The 25,663-nt window shown below is 36.1% G+C and overlaps 6 protein-coding genes across 6 annotated transcripts; 2 read left to right on the forward strand and 4 right to left on the reverse strand.

The window, feature by feature from the left end:
* Positions 1-1,445: 1,445 nt before the first annotated feature.
* On the reverse strand, positions 1,446-1,685 carry NEUTE1DRAFT_55097 (uncharacterized protein; the record flags this gene model as incomplete). The annotated part of the gene is made up of 1 exon (XM_009858606.1): positions 1,446-1,685. A coding segment is annotated over one exon (240 nt), but the record flags the coding sequence as incomplete, so codon positions are not given.
* A 647-nt stretch (positions 1,686-2,332) lies between these two features.
* Positions 2,333-2,488, forward strand: NEUTE1DRAFT_53572 (uncharacterized protein; the record flags this gene model as incomplete). Its single annotated transcript, XM_009858607.1, has 1 exon — positions 2,333-2,488. A coding segment is annotated over one exon (156 nt), but the record flags the coding sequence as incomplete, so codon positions are not given.
* Positions 2,489-11,970: 9,482 nt separating this feature from the next.
* NEUTE1DRAFT_55372 (uncharacterized protein) lies at positions 11,971-12,192 on the reverse strand (the record flags this gene model as incomplete). The annotated part of the gene is made up of 1 exon (XM_009858608.1): positions 11,971-12,192. A coding segment is annotated over one exon (222 nt), but the record flags the coding sequence as incomplete, so codon positions are not given.
* Positions 12,193-17,425: 5,233 nt separating this feature from the next.
* Positions 17,426-18,710, forward strand: NEUTE1DRAFT_73770 (voltage-gated potassium channel beta-2 subunit; the record flags this gene model as incomplete). The annotated part of the gene is made up of 2 exons (XM_009858609.1): positions 17,426-17,688; positions 17,754-18,710. The coding sequence occupies 2 exons, from the start codon at positions 17,506-17,508 to the stop codon at positions 18,633-18,635; spliced, it is 1,065 nt and encodes a 354-aa protein (XP_009856911.1).
* Positions 18,711-19,049: 339 nt separating this feature from the next.
* On the reverse strand, positions 19,050-20,030 carry NEUTE1DRAFT_133730 (uncharacterized protein; the record flags this gene model as incomplete). Its single annotated transcript, XM_009858610.1, has 2 exons — positions 19,050-19,817; positions 19,908-20,030. The coding sequence occupies 2 exons, from the start codon at positions 19,984-19,986 to the stop codon at positions 19,141-19,143; spliced, it is 756 nt and encodes a 251-aa protein (XP_009856912.1).
* A 1,396-nt stretch (positions 20,031-21,426) lies between these two features.
* NEUTE1DRAFT_115137 (uncharacterized protein) lies at positions 21,427-23,281 on the reverse strand (the record flags this gene model as incomplete). The annotated part of the gene is made up of 2 exons (XM_009858611.1): positions 21,427-21,989; positions 22,165-23,281. The coding sequence occupies 2 exons, from the start codon at positions 23,279-23,281 to the stop codon at positions 21,427-21,429; spliced, it is 1,680 nt and encodes a 559-aa protein (XP_009856913.1).
* Positions 23,282-25,663: the final 2,382 nt, after the last annotated feature.

The raw sequence follows: 25,663 nt of genomic DNA on the forward strand, positions 1-25,663 counted from the left end.
AGGAAGATAAGCCTATATATATTCCTCTTTAAAAGGAAAGTATTAGGTATAACGATATTATTCTACTAGTATAATATAAGTAAAGAAACGTTTAAATATATAATATTAGAATATTAAGAGAGGGAATATATATAATTATAGGGCGAAAACGTACTTATATAGCCGATAAATAAAAAAGAGTTTTATAATAAATTTGAAACGAATATAAAATAGATCCTATAATAGGCCTTATAATTAGGGAGGCTATAAAAATATAAATTAGTAATTAAAATTAAAAGAGCGAAGGAAGTAGAAGAAACGTTAGAAAGTATAAATTAATATAAATTAATTATATATATAAAAGACCCGGCTAAAATTAAGAATTACCTAATTGAAGAGAGATTATATTAAAACCGATAGGAAGCTAATTAAATATATAGAAAATAACCCCAGAGAAATTAAACTATATTTAAACCGGTAGGATAATAGAAAATTAATTATTCTGTAGCGCTAAATTCTAATATTATATTAGCGGCGAGAATAGTACGGGTTTTATTATTATTAAAGCTATAGTCCTTCTCCTCGAAATCCTTTTTATTAGGATTTACTTCCGAATTTTCGATATCGAAGGGGATACTACTAAGTACCGTCTTCTAATTGTAGCGGGACCAATTAGACGAAGAATCGGTAACCGAACTTAAATTTAAAATATAATTATAAATATTATAAATAATTTATTTAATACTAGAAAATTATACGAAGAGGATTAATAAAGGAGTAAACGAAAGAATATTATAAGGTATTTATAGTAGAAAGGTAATTATTAAAACTATTCTATTTAGTACGGATTATTATTATTCTATTATTAATATATTTAATATTAATAGTAATATATTCAATTTTATTGGAGAGGGTACGGACAATTTCTTTAACCTTCGCAATATAGAGACGAATTATAGTAATATTACTATAAAATATAGAGAAGTCTATAGAGGGATCGATAGTAGTATAGGTAATAAATTTCCTTTTTTTTATAGGAGATTTAATAATAATCGCCGAATCCGAAATTAGGAGGTCGCTAACCGAAAATAATTTAATACTAATATAATCCGCTATAACCTATATAGCGGCCGTCTTCTATACTTTACTAATAAGGGCCTTAAAATTATAACCTTTAGACGGGTTATAGTTATATAATACTATAATAGATTTAATAAGGGCGCGAACTAAAGGAATAAATTCGTTACTAAGGTACTCTTCGGTCTTCTTCGCCGTTTTATATTTATAGTAGGGATTATTAAAATAGACTACCTTAAAGAATTAAATATAATAATACTAAGACAATAGAATAGAGACTTATAGGGATCTTATATATATTAAATTTAGTCGAAGGCCTCCTTAAAGGAGCCTATATTTTGGAAAATCTTAAGAAGGATATAATATAAACTACGAATATAAATATTATATTAAATAAAGCTATCGGGGGGATGAAAATACACTATAGTAGTACTCTTTTTATTAAAATTCTCTTTGGTAAGGTACTTCCTAACCTTCTTTAAGGTACTAATTATAATAGGAGCGTTATAATTAGCGGGAGGCAAATTAGTAGGACCGGTATTGGAAGTTATAGCGTCTAATACTATATTATCTTCTAAATTAATAAACGGAGTTATAGCCTTTAATACTTTTATAGTAGAAGTTTTCTTAGTTATAGTACTAATATTAAGAGGTTTCTTATAAAGTATAGTATAAATATAATAAAACTAATTTAGGGTAGATATAGTTATAGGGCAATAGTAGGTTCGGCTAGAAGACGGATATAATATAGTAGGGGTAGTAGTATAGTATAAAGAAGAAAAAAGGGAAGGAAGGAGAGAATTAGGTCGAAGTTTCTTTTAAAGGATTTTAGGAAGTTTAGGATAATGTAATTAAAGAAAGATAGGATAAAAGACTACCGATTGCAGGGAATTTATAATATAAAGGATAGTAACGGAGTAGCAATAAATTAGGGCCGGACGACTACGTATATAATACAAATTTATAGCTTCGGTTATAATAGTAAGGTTATACCGAAAGGAAGTAAAACGGGAAAGGTATAGGGCTGATATAGTACCGTTGCGATGGCGAAGCGGAGGGTTTTTATCCGGCTGCAAGGCACGGTTTTTCCCACCGACTACGAACGAAGTAGCACCGCATGCCCACGGGGCGAACTATGTATATAGTTAGCGTGTATAAGACTAATAATAATAATATTAAATATGTAGGTAGGAATAAAACCTAGAGGCTCGTATTCTAATAATACTAGTAGGTTGGAATATTTAACGATATTAACCGTTTTATTAATAATTATTAGACTTATAAAGTATTAAAAGTCTCCCGGAATAAAACCCTTAGTAAATTGTACCTATTTAGCGTTTCTAATTATATTCAGCGGTATATTGTAATTAATTTCAAGAGTATACTTAAAAATAAGCGGGGTTATAATAATATAATAGTTATAGTAGATTGATTATTAAAGGCCTCCTAGTATATCTCTTGTAAAGATACTATTATTATTAAGTAAGCCGCCTACTTTTATTACTACGGACTCTAACGAATTTATAAATATCTTAAAGAAATTATAAGCGACTAGGGACCTTAATTTATATTAGCCTTTACTAACGAAATATTTAAAATCCTTAGTATTAAGTGGAAATTATCTTCCTTTAAATACTCCTAAACGGCGGGCTAAGTAGAAATTATAAATTAATATATCGATTAACGTTTACGCCCCTTTATTAACTATAATTAGAATATCCCCCTATAAGGTAATTGTAGGGTTTCCTATACCCTTGCCTTTTTATTGGGATTATTATACTATTATAATACTAATTAAAGAATAATACTCTTACGAAGAAGTATAGTAAGCCCTACGGGTTTTATATAGCTTCTAGGAATCGGTACGTAACGTTATAGCTAAGGCTTAGGCGAATTAGGCCGCTTAAGTAAATAAATATTGGCGCGACCTTAATTTTAAAGTAAATAATAGGGTATTTATTATTAAAAAAATTATAATTAACCGATAGGCTAAATAATAAGTTCGATTTTCCCCTTATACGTATCCCGTATTAAATTAAAATAATATAAGGGTATTCGTACGAATTCGAACTACCGCCGGCCTAGCGCGGAGTAAAGGTTTACTATACCGACCGTCTTCGAAAGTATGTAGATAACCTACTTCCCGGCTAAATGAATGAAAATCTAGCGGGAGAATTAGTTAGTAATTAGGAGGAATAGGAAGTTAAAGGTATTACTACTTCCCGGCTAATTAATAGAAAGTTATACTATTAGGCTAATTGGAAGGGTTGGGGTCCCGATCCTATATAGTACCCTGCCCGAGATTTTAAGAATTTGTCCAATATATTTAAAGTCTACTACAATGCGAATTTAGATAAGCTTAGCCCGCTAAAGCGACTTTGTATTTAGAAGGGTATATAAATAAAGAACTTAATATTAGAGGATTATAATAATAATAATATACCGGAGGAGGGTAGAGTAAAGGGAAGATTATTGAGAAGGTTAAACTGTTTATATAAGTAAGGAGAGGAGGATTAAGTGCGATTTAATAAAGGTTTATTGCGGGATACTTTCTAATAATAAAAACGATTCGTAGAATTAGTCTAATAGTATAGTAGTAGGATTGAGAGCCCCTAAACTATATTATAGGCTACCCCGAGGGTATTCTTCCCCTACTTGGAAAGCGATTGTAAGACTATGGGTTCGAACTATACTTGGGTTAGAAATTTTTTTTTTTCCTTTTTAAGATTCTGAAGGTAGAATCTTCTTTAACGGGGGGGGTAATTTTATAGCCCAGTCGGACGGGTTATACCTTAGTAGAATACTATATTAGAATGTATAAATGAATATAATAGTTGTAATTGGTTGTAGATTAGATAAGGAAGAGTGGGCCGTAGCGGACCGGGCTCGGGGAGTATATCTCCTACCGCCAGCTGCGCGTACAACTCTTACCTTTTATTTTACTCTTTAGTTGTAAATTCTATATTAAACGTCAATAACGCTGCAGCTGTGCCTCGCTCGTTACGTGCTCTTACAATACTACCACTATTTATAATTATTATTATGTCCGGGTTATTATTTATAATAAGATTATCTTTAGGAAGGAGTTCTTTAACGGGTATAGTAATTTTAAGTACGAGACTATTATAAAGTTGTACTTTTACTATACTAATTAGAACTATTATTTTACTATATTATTCAAATTTCGGTTAATTGAGCTGCCTATTAGTAAAATTCCTACTACCCTATCCTCCTATAATAGTATACCCTCTATTCCTACCCCCTCTCGTAGTTTAGTTAATCCTTTTATTACTTTAACCCTATAAACGGCCGATACGCCGTCGTTATAAGGGTTACAAACTCTAACTAATATTAAAAAGTTTAAATATATTATAATAAATATTATATTAATAGAAGTTGAAAAGAATTTAGAGGAGGATTAGTAATAAGAGGAATATACGGGGGTAAAGCCGTGCGGTACCGTATATTAGGAGCTAGTATAAATATAAGCGTACAATTTTAATTATAAGTATAAGAATTATAATAAAACTATTAAATATTAAATATACTATACTATTAACGGGAGTATAACCTACTATAATTTTAACGTTAAAAATATAAATAAATAAGTACGCGCAATCTCGTTAGGGAAGGCTATAGTAGTTAACCCGCCCAGTAATCTATTGTAATAAATATTAGGCAATAAAGTAATAGCCGCCTCTAGTATTAGTAATAATAGTAGTAAATATTATAGGGCTAGCGCTCTAGATTAAGACTCGGCTTTACTAAGTCTACTAAGACAGGATAGGTCGTATTAATAAGAATGCGAGCCTCCTAATTGGTCGGGTCCACATATTTGCCTAGCCCGTACGCCCAAATATAAAACCTTCTTTCAACTATACCCTTCTAGTATAGTCTTCTCTCTTACTCTCTTTATTAAATATAGTATTTTAACTATTATACAACTATTCGCTGTACAATACTCTAGCAGACCCATTACATTATATTTGACCCTCTTTTCAAATTACTATTGCTATCCTCCTGCAGGCACGCCCGAAGAGTCTCTCCCTGTCACTCTTATTATTTAAGCGACCCCTATCTATAATAATAGCACTAATAATTCCCTAGTCTCAAGACCCCTAAGAACGCTTACAGTAGTTTAGTACTACCTTCGAGACTATATTGAGCGAACTCACCGCTCTCAAAGCCTCGCTTGCCCGAAAAGTAATTTTCCCTACCCTCAAAAAGTTCGTTAGTAATAAAGAAGACTTTAAAACTTAGGTTTTAAGCGCTCAAGCTAAACTCTACGTAAATAGCCCCGCTATTAGCGATTTAAAAATACAGTTTTACTATTTATTCGCTTGCCTATCGCCCGCTATTAAGAAGCCTCTCATTACTTTTACTAATTCCCCATCGTTATAATCGCCCGCCGCCCTATTTAATAAGCTCCGGCTTACTTACGGCAATTCAAACACTACGAAACGCGTTAGTTAAAAAATCTACTAACTATACTAAAAGCCTGGCTCCAAAGAATCTATAGCGGCCTTCCTAACTCGTTTTAAGGAAGTACTCTACTATACCCGAATTAATTCCTAATTAGAAGTAGCTAAAATTAGCTAGCTTACCGCTACTTTAAATAACGATTAGAAGCAACGGTTTTCCGAAAGAACTAACGTACCTAAATAGTATTCTTAACTATTTAAATACCTTCGCCGCCTTAATAGCAATTCCTTTCTTTTTACTTTAATATCGAATTTAAGGTAATAGGTTAATAATAATAACGTTAGTAATCCTATAGATATCTCTATCAACTATACTATTCCGTTAAAGATAAAGGGGAGTAGAAAGGTCTCCTAGAAGTAAAGAATAAATAGAAGAAGGAGGGTAAGTATATTAATTATAATAGTAGATCGTATTAGTTTAAGAAGTACCTTCGGATTTTAAAGATAAATATAGTCTACCTACAACCCAGTAGGGGCTCAGACGGCTACAATAGCAACGGTCTAGAAGAGGAGGAAGACTCGGACTAAAATATACTTAATAATACTAAGAGTAGAAGAGCGCCTTCTTTAACTTACTAGGCATATTACTTACTAGTCGGGTAGATAGTAAAACTATAGTACAATACCCTCTATAATTCAACTATATTAATAGTATTTATTATAAAATGCAACCGTTGGAGGGTAATAGGCGTAAATATTTTATAGGCACAAGGATTTATTAAGGCTACCCCCTAGCGAGGGGATTATAATAGCTATAATAGTATAACAGCTCCTACTAGTAAGAGAAGTAGAGCGATACAAAATACTAGATAATAACTTTAATTCTACTCGTCTCTACTACGGATTACTAAAATAGCACAGTAAGTAGTCCCCGGATAAACAAGGTCCAAAAATATCCCTTAATTCAATCTTAATACTCTAGCCGGAGTATAGCTCTATAAGGGTAGCGGTAGGTATATTATTACCGACTTAGGTAAAGGGTAGGGAATTGTACAACGTTTGTTCGGAAGCTTAAATAGAGAGATCTTTCTTTTCTAATATTATTAAAGTGCCTATTTAGCTAGGCATTTGGTAGGGAGCGGTTGTAGGGGATTTTGGTCATTTTTCGTATATTTAGCGTAGTAGATAGTCTTTTCTAGTGCGGTAGAGCGCGCTCCCCAAGGGGGAGTAGGGGGGTAATATTATAGGGCTAACGCCCTAAATTAAGACTCGGCTTTACTAAGTCTGCTAAAACGGGATAGGTCGTATTAATAAGGATACGAGCCTCCTAATTAGTCGGGTCTATATATTTACCTAGCCCGTGCGCCCAACTATAAAACCTTCTTTCAACTGCACCCTTCTAGTATAATCTTCTCTCTTACTCTCTTTATTAAATATAGCATTTCAACTATTATACGACTACTCGCTATACAATACTCTAGCAGACCCGTTACAGTAGATATAAGGGAGGAGGTAATAGTCTATTAATTAACGTTAATATTATTAATAATATTAATAATAGTAATAGTAGTACTAATATAGAAACTATAAATAGTCTACTATAAGTTACGCTAAGGAGGGATAATTTTAAAGGTTTATACTAGCTATACCCTCCTCCCCTATATTTGCTATACCCGCTACTATACTAGTACTTCCCTCCTTACTTTTAATTTCCCTAAATTTAACTACCTCCTCCTTATATTACCAGCAGCTCTATAGCTAATTCGGTAATTATAAGCGGTTATAATTATAATATAGCAGGCACTCTCCTCCTACTAGGTAAAGTAGTAATTATCGACTTGTATACGCCCTTAGACTACTTTATTACTATATTCTATAGGTACCCGACCGACCGCGAAATTTTTACTATTAAATACGCTAACGCTAACCCTCCTCCTATTTCTATAACGACTATAGTCTCTACTTGGCTACTAATATTATTATTAATTATATTACTATTAGTAGCGAGCGAGGAGGACGAGCGTAAGGAGATTAAAAAATCCCTAGTAGAGACTAGAGAATTATTTATACTACGTCCGCCCGTACCTTCGACTTTCGGTCTTCGTTTATTATTATTACCCCCCGCCCCGCTTAGTTAACCGGCTAAGAAAATTATTACCGAATTCTTTAAGGCGTTCTATAAATGTTACTATATTAAAACGTTAATTAAAGTAGTATTAATATATAAAGCTCTAATCGCTTTAAGGAATAAGTTCCGGAATAAAGAGGCGCCTCCCAATATATTCGCACTTAGAAAATAACTAGTAGAGTAGTTTACCAAGCTGGGGTTTAATTACAATTTTTATATAGTATTTAAGGATAGTATTAAAAATTTCTTTAAAATTGAGTACGCGGTATTAGCAACGTAGTTAAACTATAGTAAGTATACTTTTTAACCCCTATTATCGTAACTTAACTAATTAATATATATTCTAGACCCCCAATTCAATATTATATTCGAATATAGCATTACTAGAACTTTCGCTTCTATAGCGAACAATACTATTACTAATAGTCCTAGCGAAGGATAATAATATTACAAGTCGATTTATAGTAAAAGAGGGGGGTTTCTAGTATTTTAGTATTATTATATAAATAAATACGATTTCTAGCACTTTTAGTACTTCTAGTATTTCTAGTATTTTTAGTATATAACTCAATTTAATATATATAAATCTATTTCTCCCTTCTATATTCTCTACTACCGTTTAAATATAGTACTTGTCTCTTTATATTCGACTAGCTCGTTAGTATATAATTCCCTATACTCTTTATTAATATTATTAAGTCAATTTATTATTAGCTTTATATTCTTAAAAAATTACGGATCTATTATACTTTATACCCTACGTCCTACGTTAGTCATTTAAGGAATGTAGTAAAGTCGTCGTCTAATATTTTATTACCGCTTTTATTACGGTATACCCTCTTAAATTGCTATTTAAAATCGCTAAAGTATATTTCGATAGGGTTGAATTCGGGAGAGTACAATGGTAAATACTATAATAAAACCCCCTTCTAATTGTATATATACTAAAGTTCGGTATAGGGGTACTAATTAACGTTATTTATTATTAAAATACTATTACAATTGGGAAATAGATTTATTTTAAGGAATAAATATTTTACTATCTAGTTTTAAACCCCGGTGTGACGAACGGCAGTCTAATCTGCCTAAGTAAGATAGCTAAAGGTATAAAGACTATTAGTACTATTCGGTGAAGTTAAAAGGTTTATAACAAGTATACGTACGTAATATTAGTCTCGGTAATAAGAATTAATTTATATTAATTACTATCGAATTATCTAATAATTTAAGTTCTCTAATCGCCTTCTTATATTATATATTCTCGAACGCCTTTTATAGTATAGTAAACTTAGCTTACCTCTATAATTAAGGGTTATTTCTATCGTTATAAGCCCGGCTTACTATCGTAAGCCTAATTTACTTATACTAACTGTAAACCTTCCTTATACTATAAGCCTATCTTAGCCTATAATTATATAATTTAACCCTTTTTAGCAATTTGTATTCCCAAGGGCCTAATTAGCCCGCGAATTCGCTTAAATTCGTAATACAATACCTCCCCTCCTTAACCGTTATCTTTAACGGCTTATTAAATTATTTTAATCTTCTATCTATTTTTATCCGTTAGTACTATCTTTCCGACTAAATATAGTAAATCTCTTTATTATTATCTTCTGCTATATTATCTTTTCATATTTAGAAGCGTCTATCTAAATTAGTATTAAAGCGTCGGACTTTATTATTTAATATTAAGAAGTTTGGAACCTTTGTAATACTTTATTCGTATTATATTAAATGTAATCTTCTTTATAGGAAGTTTTCCGACAATACGAAGTATAGTAAATATATTTATTGTATGTATTCTTATAAAGATTTTAATACTAATATTAAATATAGGTTCTTCCTTAGTATTTTTATTAATTTTTAATTAATTTATTATAGTAGTTCGTATTTCTATAGTATTCGACCGCGTATAGTAAATAAAAGTTACGCTATTATAGGGTATTAAAGAGCGTTTAAAGTAAATTAATACCTAGTAGAAGGATTTAAAGACGTAAGTTATTCAATTATTGGATTTAGAGCGGTAGTAGTAAGACTTGGCTTCTTAGGGCTATAAACTATTTTTCTATAGTATAATTAAATTAGAAGCCCTAGAGGTAAAGGAGCGGGTAATTAATTTAGAATTAGAATTATTACTTATAAAATAATTAATAGGGGAATTTACCTCTTTCCCGCCTATCGATTGAATAGTTTTAAATATTCCGGCTTACCCGGCCTCCTAATTAAGTAGTCCTTCGGTTTTAATTAATCCGGGTTCCTTTAATAGAATTCTTCTAATTTCTTAAAATAATTTAAATTCTTAATAGGCTCCTATATATTATCTTTAGGACCGAATCCTTTCTATTTAATAAAGTATTCCAATTCTCCTTTTTCTACTCTTAAATCTAAAATTTATTCTATATCCTATTCTTTTTCCTCATCCTTAATATTAGTATATATATTAATTTATATATTCTTAAAAACTAATTCTAATAGTATAATATAAAATAAATATAATTTTAATTTTATAGTACTAGGAATATCCAATTAATATACTACATTAAAAATCTTCTTCTTAATTCTAAATAGTCCTACTTATTAGTCGTTAAATTTTTTACTAGGTTTCTATATTTTAAGGTTCCTAATCAATAAAAGGATTTTATCCCCCTACTTAAAGTAAAGTCCCTCGAGCCTTTTTAAATTAAAATACCGGCTTATCTTTTATTAAACGAACTCTAATTCTTCCTTGAATTTCTTATATAATATATATAACTTTCCGGCTTTAATTAAAGCCCTAAGAATATTCGTATTTAATCCTTCCAAGAGTTCTAATTCGTACTTATAATTTATAAAGAAAGGTAAAACCTTAGTAGTTTCTATAGGGGAGGTATTATATACTAATTATATTATAGGTAATAATTCTATTTAATTACTTTATTCGAAATTAATATAATTCCTTAAATATTACTCTATAATTTAATTGATCCTTTCCGTTTATCCGTCGGTCTATGGGTAATATATAGTAAATATTTTACTTTTAATACCAAATTTAATTATTAATACTTATTAAAATTTAAATATAAATTTAATATCCCTATTTATAATCTATTCCTTTAACTAACCGTATACCGAAGTAATATTCCGATAGATTATATCTATAAATTGCTCCGCTAATTATATTTCCTTATAGGGTAGGAAGTAACTCTACTTAATTAACCTATTTACTACTATTAATATACTATTATATATAATTCCCGTAATAATATTTATAAATAGTAGTAATTTAATAATAAAATCTATAATTACCGAACTCTATAGCCTTTCTACAATTTCTAAAGGTTCGAAGAATCTATATAGCTTATATCTTATAACCCTAATCCTACTATAATATTTATAGGCCTATAATATTCGAACTACTTCGGCTTTTAATTTTAGAAAATTATAATATTACTATACCTTTACTATAATTTTAATAATACCTATATATCCTCTTATTTTAAATTTATAAATCCCTATAATAAAAGCTTCTTATTACTCTAACTAAGTATAAACTTTATTATAGTACTATAATTTATTATTCTAAAAGGCAATTTCTTTTTCTAAATTATCCTTCTATTTCCGTCGCTCTTCTAGGATTATAATAATAGCTTAATAACCGGGGTCCTACAATTTAACTTAGTAAACAATATAATATTCTACTTATTCCTATAGAAAGTATACGAATTTTCTATTTAATTATTCCTAAAATAATAGTATAAAGGCTTCTACTATATTTTTTATATAATTTGCCCGACGGTTTAAAGCATTTACTTAGGCATTTTCTAAACCCTTCTTATAATTAATTTTAAAATTGAATTCTAATAAGAATTCGGCCCAATATATTTAACGGCTATTAAATACCTTTGTAATTATAAAGTACCGAAGATTATTATAATTAGTATAAATTTATACTTCGTACGTAGTTCTATTAAAATATAGCCTTTATTCTTAAAACGTTTTAATAATAATTAAGAATTCTTTATTATTAATAGGATAATTATAACGGGGTCCTTCTAATTTTTTAAAGAAGAAAGTTATAGGGTATAATTTCCTATATTTATTATATTATCCTAACTATCCTCTAATAACGTAGTTTAATGTATTGGTTTTAATTTTAAAAAGTTTATTTAAATTAAGAAATTTTAATATAAAGTCCGTAATAATTGCGTTATAAATATCCTTAAAAGCTTCCTCTTCCTCCTTTCCCTATATAAAAATAGCCTCCTTTCTAATAAGTTTATATAATAATTTAATAATCTTCCCATAGTCTTATATAAATATATAATAAAAGTTAATAAACCCTAAGAATTCGTAGACTTTAATTATATTCCTAAGTATAAACTAATTTTATATAGCTTCTACTTTACTTAATTCTATCCTAACTTTATTTTTCAAAATTAAATATCTAAAAAATATAATTTCCCTTATATAGAATTCGCTTTTCTCTATATTAATAGAGAATTCATATTCGTATAGTACATCTAATATTTTTCTTACGTATTCTTTATATTCTATAAGAGTTTCAAAGTAAATAAAAATATTATTTAAATAATAAATAGTAAATTTATTAAAGTAAAATCGAATTATATAATTAATAACAAATTAGAATATTATAAATATATTAATTAATCCTAAAAGTATTATAAAGTACTTATAGTATCCGTAGGGTATATAAAATACTATCTTCTATTCGTCTCCTTCTTTAATTCGGATATAAGTATAAATAATAGGTAAATTAAGGCGTATAAAGTATTATACTCTTCCTAATTAACTTTAAATATATAAAATTAAAAGTAAGGAATAATTATTTCTTATAATCTCTTAATTTAATTATTTATAATCGATATAAAAGCGCAACTTTCTATTCTTTTTTAGTATAAAAAGGATAGGGTACCCTACTAATAATATAAATTCCTAAATATATCCTCGTTCTAGGTTTTCGTTTAAATACTTCCTTAATTCTATATTTTACTTTCTATTAATATAATATACTTTAAAGAATTTAAACTTAATTCCTTCTTTAAATTTAATTTTATAGTCCTACAATTCTTATAATAGTAATCCTTTAAAGTACTTACTAATAAAAGCTAGATATCCTTAATATTCTATTAAAATTACTATTTTTAGCTTCTCTACTTATTAGTTCTAATAATAATTAAACTTATACTAAATATTAATTACTAATACTTCTACTAATATTATTAACCCTTCTTCTATAACTTTACTACTTTTATTAATAATACGAATTATAACTTTTTATACTATTTATAATAGGGCTATAAAAATAGTATCTTCGCAATTCGCTTCCTTCCGTACTCTAATTTTCCTATTAATAATTAAGTATATCCTAAAATACAAATAGCTACCTTCCTTCCAATTAATATTTAAATTGTATATAATATATTATAAATACCTTAGGATTATATTTTTAAATAGCCCTATTTCAACGATATTAAAATTAATTTCGATTATTTTACCTTCTACTATAATAAGGAATAATAATATTTCCTATTTTATAATCTACATCTCGAAAGGCCCTTTTACTATAAAGGGTACCTTTTTCTTTCTTTAGGGAATTCTTAATTATAAAACGAATTTAAATATAATAAAATTCAATTAAACTTTAGAATCTACTAGTATAAATACTTAGTAATTCTACTAATAAACTATAATTTTAAACCTCTAATCCTATTTCCCTTCTTCTATAATTATAATTTCTATAAGTACTATAGGATCCCGGATCTTATTTTTTTAACGGCTATATCGCCGGATAATCTATTTTATTTAGGGTTTTAATTTTCGTCGGGCCTCCCTAAAAGCCCTAAACCGTTTCTTAATTCCTAATAATAGTTGTTAAAAATATTTTTTTTCTTAAATTTAAATTCGTTTAGCGAATTATATTCCTATAACTATACTATATATACAACTTTCTCTTTATTTTTATACTCAATTATTCTAACTTTTTTAAATATAATTATTAAATTCCTTTTTAATATTCTAAACTTTTTATTTCATATTAATATAGTAATTGGATATTAAGCACTATTATTAATAATAGTCGGCTTTTCCCTATCCTATATAAATATAAATATTATAGGGGCGAATAATAAGTCTTTTAAATAATAGCTATTTATCGACCCTTATAAAAGGTTGTAAATTAAATATAAATTATTTATTAATAATAAAGGTAATTTATAAATTACTTCGGCTAAAAGTACGTATAACCGGTCTAAATTATCCTTATTAGTCTAGCCTTCTAATAGGTTAAAAATAATTATTTCTCTTTTTCCTATAATATTTATAGTAATTATTAATAATATATTAGAACTATAGTATTTAGTAGTAAACGTAATAAAAGGAATATATTTGGGCCGTATCTTTTTTAATTAATTAATATACTTTCGAAGGCTCTAGGATTCTTTCTTAAGTAATTTTAGGCTCCCCTTCGATAATAATTATATACTTCTTCCAAAAGTCGTCCTACGATTCGTCCTTCCCGCTTTTATTTAAGTAATATTATAATAACTCTATTTAATACCTATCGGTAAAGCTATTAGGGTATCCGTACTAATATAAATTAATAAATTCAAAGATATAGTATTCTTCGATTATAAAGGTTAACAGAAATATTAGAGGAAGGGTAATACTTATTATATATATAATTATAAAGAAAATTCAATTAGTATTAAGGAAACTACCAATTTCTTCTTATATTAATATTCAGTATATTTATACCTAGGGTATATCGGTATTTTATACTTCTTCCTTAGGATCTTCCTTATTAGGCCCTTCCTAATTATATTCGTTATCGGCCTCCTACTATACTTCCTAATTAAAATTTATAATTCTATTTATAGCGTTTTCTAAATTGTCTTAACTATATTCGGCGCTAGTAATCTTAATTACCTTAATTCCTTCTACTATAGTAGTTTCTAGTTTTTTTTAATTAATTATTTAAATGTATAGTAATTTCTCTTTATATATTTATTCTTACTATAATTAAAGTATTTAACCTCTAAAAGGTCCTACTTATTTTAATTAATTTAAATTATATTGATTTCTATAGGCTTAGAGTAGGTAATTCTAAAAATATAAATTCCCTAAATCCTCTTTTTTTTAATAGTAGTATTATTAAATTTAAAAGGGACGAAAATAGTCGTCTTCCCTTTCTTTTCCTATTCCTATTAGAATTATTAATTATTAATACAAATAGTCTTATCTATATAGGCATTAATAGTCCTAGGGCGGTCCTCCTTATAGAGTTCGTCCTTAATTTATTCCTTAAAGCTATTATAGAATAATTATATTAGCCTATTATTATTAATATTACTATAAAGGGAATTTTGCTTAAAAAGCGCAATATAGGTTAAAATAGACTTAATTTATTAAAAATAAATTAAATATTCCTAAGCCCTATGAATTTTATCCTTCTCTCTAAAAATTTAGAAGAGGGCCTAAGTAAATTCCTTATAGGAACCTAAGATTTTCTTAGTAAAATCTAAAACCTAATCTCCATTCTTATAGTAATTCTTAAAAATAGGCTCGTACTAAATAAAGACTTTATTTATAAATCGAATACCCGCGTAGGCTACCTTCTCGAATTTAAAAGCAAACCGATTTCTATAGAAGTAGAAGTAAATATATATTTAAATTAAGAATCCTATAAAGGCGGCCTATTAATTATTAAACTCTTTAAATACAGATAATTTAATCTTTAGTCTATTAATAGGGGTAATTCCCTCTTTTACTTTCGCTTTAGGGGTACCGGGTCTAACCTTAAATTAAATTTCAAATTAGAGAATATATTCCTACGTAGCTTTAAACTACTATTAAATAATAGCGAAATTTAAGGGCTTACCCTAAGTATTATTATTATTATTTCCGGCGGTAGTAAATATAATAAAGCGAAAATAATACTTTTAGTACTATTTAAAATAAATTAAAGGGAGTAGTTAATATATAACGAATAGTAGTCTAATTTACTTAAATAAAATAACTAAAGGTATAAAGACTATTAATATTATTCGGTAAAGCTAAAAGGTTTATAATAAATATACGTACGTAATACTAATCTCAGTAATTAAAATTAATTTATATTAACTACTATCGAACTATCTAACAATTTAAATTCTCTAGTCGCTTTCTTATACTATATATTCCCGAACGCCTTTCGTAGTATAGTAAGCCCAGCTCACCTCTATAATTAAAGGTCACTTCTATTATTATAAGCCCGGCTTACTATTGTAAGCCTAGCTCACTTATACTAATTATAAGCCTTCCTTATACCGTAAGCCCATCCTAGCCTATAGTTGCACAATCTAACCCTTTTTGGTAGCTTGTACTCCTAAGGGCCTAGTTGGCCCGCGAACTCGCTTAAATTCGTAACACCCGGCTAAGTCCGTTATACTTCTAAATATTAGTATATTAAGTAGCCTAATTATTATAATAGTTAAAAGAAAGTAATACCGTGTACTATAAATAAACTTATTTAATACCGTTACAATAGCGCTATAGGGTATCTAACTAGTATAATAAGTACTATCCCTTCGATTTATACTAAACTCGTTATAAAATACGAATATTTCTATAATAAATAAAGAGATTTTTAATATTTATTTAATTACTAGTATAGGGGATTATTATAATACTTTTATATAGAGTCGCTTCTTCTTCTATTTCTCCTATCGAAGGTGCCGCTGTACGGTTTCGGTCGAAACGTATACGTTATACTCGTTAGTTAGAAAGGTATAAATTTTGTTGAAGTATAAATTGGGTTTCAATACGAGAAGGTTTATAACTTCCTTTACGATGTTAGTTATAGTTAATAAAGTATAGGGAGTAATATAGTATATAATATACTTTAAGCGCTTATATAGGAAGTTTTCTAGCGTTCTAGGGGGTTCGCAATAGTATAAATACCTTACTAATATCTGCTAGAGTACGCTTATATTTCTACGTACTCTCTATACTTATATTAGTAATTTTAGTAACGTTATTAGGATATTCGTTATTTATTAGTATTATTATTATTAATACCTTCTAGCGGGTATTAGGGTAGTATACTATATTAATAATAATTTAAAAGATAATATAAATATTAAAATAGATAATTGTACAATTTAGAGTATTAAAATATCGATTTTTTGTACTAGTTTTGGGTAGATTTCAATATTAAACGATTGAGTTGAGTCGTGTAAAGCGATGTCAAATGGCCAGATTTGTCAAATGCGGTGTGTGTGTGTGTGTGTGCACGCACATACGCCCGCCAAGACTGCACAGGTGTTTGAGTGTGGGAACGGCGTCCTTAGCTCCTTAGTACCCCGCCGGCGTCATCGAGCAATTTGACCTCCAGCTACCCCGCTCCCCGCAGCCATTGGCCGTCAAGGTGTCGGATTTTCACCGCGGCAGACCGGCAACAAAATATGAGTATCGTATCCTGATAATCATCGCGGTGCCAGTTATGTCCGGCCAACAACGCCTTTTGGGGGGTGTACACTACAAGGGGAAGTGATCGAGGAGACGAGGGGTTGACAAATGCATGTCGTCACCATCGCAATCGCTGTTGCGACCTTTCAGCTCCACCGGTTCGATACCAAAAAGCGGTCCCCCGTTTGACCATCAAACCATGGACGGAATGGTGGGTTGCCGCCTACACTAGAAAAGAACGCGAGCTCCGGTTGTTGAGCGGGGATTAGGGATAGCTCCGTCCTTTATCTCCACTAAATATTTGGGTTTGAAATGTCGCCCAGGCCCCTCCTCATCCCATTCTCCAGGTCTCTCCTGCCCGTGGTCCGTTTAAAAGCCAGCTTCGTCCCGCTGCCATCCCTCTCTTCCTGTCCGTCTCGTCTCTATTCCACATCACCATCCAGACAAACAAACACAATGTCTTCCGATTCTCCCGTCGTTCCCACGGCCTACGAGCCCAAGGACATGAAGTTCCGCTACCTGGGCAACACCGGTCTCCAGGTTTCGATCTTCTCCCTCGGTGGCTGGCTCACCTACGGTGGTACCCAGAAGGGCGAGATCGTCAAGAAGTGCCTTCAGACTGCCTGGAACCATGGCATTGTACGTCTTGATCCTACGTCCGTCCAGCTCACCAAAAGACACCAAACTAACCGCGTCTTCAACAGCAAACCTTTGACACCGCTGAGGTATATGCGAACGGAGCTTCCGAGGTCGAAATGGGTCAGGCACTCAAGGAGCTCGGCTGGCCCCGTGACGAGTACGTCTTGACCACCAAGGTCTTCTTTGGCACCGGTCGCAAGGAGCCCAACACTCGCGGTCTCAGCCGCAAGCACATCGTTGAGGGTCTCAAGGCCTCGGTCAACCGTCTCCAGACCCCTTACGTCGATGTCGTCTTCGCCCACCGTCCCGACGCTGCCACCCCCATGCTGGAGATCGTCGAGGCCTTCACCCAGGTCATCCGCAACCTCAACCTCGCCTACTACTGGGGCACCTCTGAGTGGAGCGCCGTCCAGATCAAGGAGGCCATCCACCTCGCCGACAAGCACAACCTGATCGCCCCCGTCGTCGAGCAGCCCCAGTACAACGCCTTCCACCGCGAGCGTTTTGAGAACGAGTACGCTCCCCTCTTCAAGGAGCACGGCTACGGCACCACCATCTGGTCTCCTCTCGCCAGTGGCTTGCTCACCGGCAAGTACAACGACGGCATTCCCGAGGACTCTCGCTTTGCCACCAACAAGGCCTTCTTCGAGAACACCATCAAGAGCCTGCAGTCTGAGGAGGGTCAGGCCAAGATCGAGAAGGTCCGCAAGTTGACCAAGATCGCCGAGCGCCTCGGTGCCACCGTCACTCACCTTGCTCTTGCCTGGGCTGCCAAGAACCCCAACGTCAGCACTGTCATTCTCGGTGCTACCAAGGTTGAGCAGATTGAGGACAACCTCAAGGCTCTGCCCCTTATCGACAAGCTCACTCCTGAAATCATGGAGGAGATTGAGTCTGTTCTTGACAACAAGCCCACGCCTCCTGCCACCTACGGCCGTGACAGGTAAAGGGCTGGCTGTGTGACGAATGGATGAAGTAATGAAATAGAATAATCAAAAAGTTCAACCTCAACTGTCTTTGTTTCATGTATGCTCTCCTGTGTTCTGTGATGTGTGTGCCTCTCTAGAAGCTACTGTTAGTCATGTTCGACTCGGGTTGACGCACTGATGGCCAGTTCAGGTCTCTTACCCAGTCGTCATGTGTACTGATGATCGAGAAACTTGATGATGGCATGAATAAAAAGTGTCACATCCCTCTAAAACGAACAGTCACCTTTAAAGCCCTGCACCGTAAGCCGCATATATCCATAACGTACAACAAGTAACCGAGTAAAATGGATTCCTGCTAAAGAGACCCTTTGGGGAATGTTTAGCTTCCCTAGGCGCAGGGATTGGGAGCTTCATCACGAGAAATCAATCATATCACTATTCCAAAGTTGTAATCTTATTTTGTTACCCATTAGAAGAATAGTATCTATTACTCCAAGCTCTTTCTCACCACATAACATCACGATCAGATATCATCCCTCGCCCAAGGCTTCACGCCCTCCAACAACTTCTCATTCGCCTCCTTATCCCCCGTAGCCTCCAACAACTTATCGAACCCTTCCGCGTCCGCATACTTCATAAACAGCAAAAACCCCGCCCACACAAAATCCGCATACGACACCTTGTCTCCCTCAAAGAATGGTCCTCCCGCAGAGGTTTGTCCCTTCTTCAACAAAGCCGTAACCTCGCTCAACTCCTCCCGGATCTTCTCATAAGCTTGGACCCCGCCCTGCGTCTTCTCCAGCTCCTCAATCGACATCCCAAACGCCGCCTCCCGCGTGCTCTTAAAGTACGGCTGGCTCTTGGGGCCGAGAATGTTCTTGACGGCGCCAGGCACAAAGACACCGACCAGTTTGCCCATCATGCCGGGCATGAGGGACTCGAGCTTGGCGAGGGCGGGGGTGTCCAGGTGCAGAGAAGGGTACTGGGGCGCAGGGTAGCGCTCCTCGAGCGCCACGGCGATAGGCTTGGAGTCCATCATGTAGGTGCCGTCGGGGAAGCGGATGGCGGGGATGGTGTAGGAGCTCGTGGAGGGCTCGGGGGCGGTGGGCGGGAGGTGCGGGGAGAGAGTGGGTCGGATGTCGGGGTATTCGAGCCATTGGGTGTGGTAGGGGAGGGACTTGTAGTTGAGAGCGAAGCGGGCTGGTGTAGGAGGGAATATGTTAGTGAGCTGTTTGGGAGAGAAAATGGGGGGGATGGATGGATGGATGGATGGGACGGTATTGTTCTTACTCTTCCAAGGGTTGAGAGTCCATGTGCGACCATCCTTGCTGGGGATGTCGAAGAAGGTGATTTGGTCTTGGTTGGCCATGGTGACTTGAGCTTGAAATTGCTTTTGAGATGTGTTTGACTTTGCTTGGTGATGATGAGACAGACTGAGACTTCGGTGGTGTTGGGGTCGCTGCTTGTATTTATGTCATTCGGGAACTAAGCCGAGGAGCGGGTCTACCATACAATCCACTCACTTGGTATTCACACAGCCGAGCCCACAGTTCCATAGGTCGATCGGATGTTACACAGAGATGACAAATCACTAATCATAAAATGCCCTGTAGAGGTAACTTTACCGATTATAGTAAGGTACCTTGGGGAAGGGAGACTTAGGGCGATTCTGACGGTTTTTTTAGCCAGAATAAGAGGTCTTTTGTGCGGGTGTTCGATTCCGTTCCTTCTGTCAACTCTTTCTCTTCCTGAAACCAAGCGATTTCAAGCCAATCATATCGCGTAGATAGACGTGTCCTGCTTGAAAACTCCCCAGTCACCCGCTAGTAAAAAAAGAATATGGGGCGCGTCCCGCGCCGACAAGCTTCTAATAATTGATGTATAGTAAGTATTCACAATTGTTAAAGTTGGTTGGAACGTAAAAGCTGACACCTTCGCATTGAAACATCAAAGTGACGCTGAGGATTTCGGATATTCACGTATGTTGCAGCCGAAGTGGTACAGTGATGCCCCACGATGACAGGGAGCGGGGAAGGTACCACGGTACGATGTTTAGTGGACCCCAACGTCGATCAAAGGGCGCGCCCAGGTCTCAACAAATCCGCCCATGTACAATGTACATAGATAGTACAGCGACACATACTTCTGATACAGAGCTCTGTTTCCGACTCTTCACTCACATCTTACTCTGCCCGAATTGTCCAATGGTCCAATCCTCGTCGCTGTTTGCTTGGACTTCGAGTGACGTCCCCCGAATGCGAACCGAGCGGACCAGCCTCAAGGGAGTTATTCCACAACGGCGAACAACAACCGCTGGACTCATTGTTGACACTCGTCCATCACTCTTCTGTTTCGACGTTAATTGCGCATTGGTTTCATTCTTCATGGTAGGAGATTGGAAGAGAATCCCTCAGGTGTTTATTAAACAATTCTCCCCACATTCGGGCGATCCGTGGAGTGTCATTCTCAAGTGACAATGTTGAGTAATCAACGTAAACTATATTCCTTGCGATGGCAATGAGGACTCTCACCCCCAAGTAACTTCCCAACTTCCTCATATGCTTGAGACCCTGGCGGTAGGCATGGGAATCATGATAACTAATCCGATGTCCAGTTGTCCATATTCGAGACAACGCTCCGTTTCCATACCACCCCAATTCCCTGATATCGAACGCATCACTCCAACTGATAACTAACAGAACCTGTGATGTCCAGTCATGAGGTGTCCCCAAGACATGACAAATAAAACGACCACCTACAGCAGATTCTCATCATACCACCTTGCTCCCTTTCCTTCAAAGACCTAAGCTCATTTCCAATCTTGAATCGAAAACCCCATCATTCCTCCCCGCTTCTTGAGCTCCTCAACGTCAAACGGAATCATCTTCACCTCCCCCATAATCAGTTCATCCAGCCTAATCCACTTATCATCCCCAAACGGATCGCACGCCCTATGTCCCTTTAGGGTATGCGTAATTACCACCTGTTCAGTCGCCGTCTTCCCAATCTTCTTGATCCGCCTGTATAGATGACTCGGGCTGCAAGTCAAGTCCATCGTGGCCCATCCTTCCTGGCGCAGTACACGTTGTAGAGCTCCGAGCATACTAGCGTCGCAATTTACCGCGTGGGTGACTCTCCCTGGAGGCCTGCGGGAGACGCATAACTGTCGAGGGGTGTCGTCTGGCGGGATCTCAATAGGCTGTCTGGGATTTCTGGGATCGTGACTTTTAGCTCTATAATTTTGTTCTTCGTCATCGTCACTGGGGTCGCGTGGAGGGAGGACTGGAGGGGAGGATGTGAGACGCTCGATTACTTGCTCGACTTCGAAGAGGAGCCGGTTCATGACGCGCTGTCGGCAAATTGTGATGTCTCCTAATTTCAATATTGTGTTAGCAAGGCACGCGAGAATCCCATCGTAGGAGCGCCTCGTCAAGAGGTTAATGAGATATATGAATCAATCATCATCAACATCAACGTGGTGTTGCCATGAATCATTGAATCATGCTTAGGAAAATAACCAGTAATCAGGAAGGGGAGGTAGACATACTAAGCAATCCCAAATGCACCAACGGAGCCCACTGCGTGTACTCATCCTTCCCTTCCTGGGCTCCGTATCCCAGCAGCTGACCGTCCTTATTGATCCTTGCTGTCTTGACCATACAGCGAATAGTGTGCCTTATCATCTTGAGGTGACCCAACTCATAGACTATCCAGAGCTGCTTTGCCACCTCGCCATGGCGGAGGGGGTTTTCGTGATAGATCCTCTTGAGCCAGGGAACCGCAACCGATTGGAGGCTCAATGTCATTCCGTAGCGATGGGTAAACATTAAGAGGTCGTAAAAAAGCTGGACACTCTTGAAGCTCTTCTCAACCCTATTGAGGAACCCGTGGATGACGAGTAGGAACGTTTTGCACACTCTATCCTCTACGTCTGGGATAAAGAGAGTCGGAAGGGAGGACCTATTCTCCTCGGGCGGTATCACGAAGGCGGCAGGAGAGCGCAGAGGACTTGGTGTCGGGGGCGGTGGGGGCTGTTGATTGACCTGGCTGTGCCTCTCGGGCATGATAATTGCGGCGAGAACTGGGGAGGAGCGAAGGATGGCGGCAGTACTGGCGAGGAATCTCTGGCGTTGTGGGCCACCGGACCCGACAATAATGTTGCCATTGGGGTCGATCACCTCGAGCACATCGTCTTCGTGATGCGGAACGGGAGGTGCAATCGGCGGGGGTGGTGGACCTTGCGCTGGTGAACAAGCTTGCTCCCGGGGAGGAGAGCTCGGTGCTAGCAGACCGTCGTAGATAGTGTCGATTGATGGAAGTCGAAAGGTGGGAGACGGCCGAGGAGGGATGGGTGGTACTCCTGGTTTGTACATGGTGGGTGCTGATGGCGGCGGTGCCTCCTCCATGTCGACTGCGGACTCGTATGGTGTATGCGGTGCAGGCTCTGCCGGCGGCGGCGATCTGGACAATATCTGACGTGCCAGGTTCGCGCATTGCTGGATATGGTTGCCAGGACTAGATGATTGATTGTTGGCACCCTTAAAGCCTTCGGCTTCCAACCATGCGTCAAAATCCCCGTCATCGTAGCCCATGTCGTAATCGCCATCGGAGTCGTAGCCGTCCCTGGCGGCGGGCGGGGCATTGGGATCGACCATTTCCGCCATGATTGCTGTTGCTTGAAGATTTGCTGGAGCTGGAGGAAGAAGGTGCGAATAATAAGAGAAGAGAAATGAGTGTGTAAGGCCGTTCTTGCCTAGTGGGTTGTGGAAGAGGTTGTTCGTGGCAGAAGGAAAGTTTGGAGGGCGGGGGTGATCACTCTGGCAAGAGCGGGTCAATTTCTGGACTTCGTTTTCGTGGCCAGCGCCGGTTGTGCAAAATTCACTGACTGTACTGGCTAAGTGTCTGTCAGATTAGGATGATATCCAGACGTGTAGAGAACCCCCCAAGCTGCACAGGTCAAGAGATTGTTGTTTAAAAAAAAAATTTAAACGCGGAGAGACGACCACAACCGTGAAATCCTTGCAGCAGGCAGCAACAAGGTTCAGGAAATGAGAGTCCATTCACTCGAGCCTTGACGTGTGACTAACCGAAAAATACATCAGACGAAAGGTTAGAAGAAATTAGACTAGCTGGCCCGAGTAATGAGAAGGCGGGATCGATAGCTGGTTCAGAGCAACGCGTGCTGGGCGGCTATCTTGGGATGGTGCTTAGAGACGCATGACAAAGAGTCAGTATGATAAACATAGAGAGTTCCGTCACTTCTTTGGAGAAATTAGCAGTCTATACTATGCGAAGTTAAGACTATAACGTAGTGGTATTAATATTGGTCGGCTCTCTTTGCCCCAGACACCATGACAACGCAAGTATATAATCCTACTATAAAGGATGCAAACCTGCAGAACCAAGAATTACATCCGGTCTACTCAACATTGACATAACATGGGAAGGGAAGGGCATGAGAAGGATATATGGACGTTGAGTGAATATCCAAGGAGCTTATTGGCTATGGGTATAGGTACATGTTTCACGGCGCGACAATATGGAACTCCCATTTACAAAGTACGTTCAAACTTCATTTATTACTATCGCGTATTGGTTATTTCCCGTCGATGGTGACGTGGTAAGAAGAGAAAGGAGTTAGAGGTGGAAGGAGTTATGTCGTTAGTGATAGCCTCATTCTGGGAATTGGGGGTCGATGTGTTGGTATCCACCAGCTGCTGTGAGCTGCTAGTGTCGTCTACGGCTCCATGGACTGGCGAGGTGGCCAATGTATATGATGGTGCTGATGATGCTGACTGTGTGCCGAATAGCACAAAAACAAATGATCCGGATGATAGATGTCGACCACATGACTGCGGCATCATACACCAGGTGATAATGAAGTTAGTATAGGATCTCCAGACCACTCAATTACTCATTGCCTCTCAAGTATCTATAGAGAGTCACCAAAGGTCTTTGAGCCGAATGATGAAAGACGTCACGATGTCTAAACAACCAAACACAGGAAAAGGACGCATAGGTATATATCACAAGTTCAAAGACAGGCAGCATCAACTGAAGTATGGTTCACATATGCAGTCACCCCATGCGACCATCAATGAGATCCAGATCTGAATCGAGATCAATATAAGCTGTAAGCGTGGATTACAAAAACAGTACAATAAGAAGAGGAGGGTATTCGTTCGTCCACAGATGTCCAGAAACCATGTATCGTCCGGTTCCCATGTCCATAACAGAACATAGCGAGAAAACATTTTCATCCTTTTATCCCCCAAAAGTGTTGCGAAAGCAAAAAAGCAACAAAACAAACCGTGATGATGCCAATAGGCCAAGCAAAGAATAAAAGAAAACCGCGCGATAATATCCAATCCAATTATACAACATGCCAGAGACACAACCCAGCCCAACACCTGCGCTACCTCGAAATCCTGTAAGCCCTGTGATGGTATGATATGATAATGAGGAGATGCAAAGCCAGACAAACATACGCACCGAAAACGGAAACGCAAACAAAAACAATAATAGCACAGGGGGAAAGGAAAATGAAATCCCCAAAATAAACCAAACCCATCATGTGAGTGCCAGGTCGCACACAATTGACTACAGCAAGTCCAGTGACCTCTCGACCTTTCGACCGACCGAAACTTGTGACCTCTCACGACAGTAGTGACCTGTCAACAAACACCCTATCGGGATCTCAGCCGCGGTCTCGGCAGCGTCTTGGCAAGAAAGGCACTGCCCCAAGCCATCAAAAAGCGTTGACGGTGTGATAGATACTTGTAATTGTGTAAATATCACCCGTCGTCCTCCCAGGTAATCCCAATTTATTCCTCCGACTGTCTCTCAAGGTCTCGGCCGCCTTGGAATTCCTTCCAAGGTGCCACAGTATGTATGTAACGCGTATCATCCATCCGAGATCCGGTTGGCCGGTCCCAGGAAATAAGGGATGCAAGTGATGATCCAACGGTGAAGGAGGCCAAGGGCGCCAAGGGGGACCAAGGTATCTCAGATTGCCTTGGCAAAAAGGGCCAAGACCATGTTTCTCG

The sequence above is a fragment of the Neurospora tetrasperma genome (assembly GCF_000213175.1).
Source record: "Neurospora tetrasperma FGSC 2508 unplaced genomic scaffold NEUTE1scaffold_81, whole genome shotgun sequence".
In the NCBI taxonomy this organism is placed as follows: Eukaryota; Fungi; Ascomycota; class Sordariomycetes; order Sordariales; family Sordariaceae; genus Neurospora; species Neurospora tetrasperma.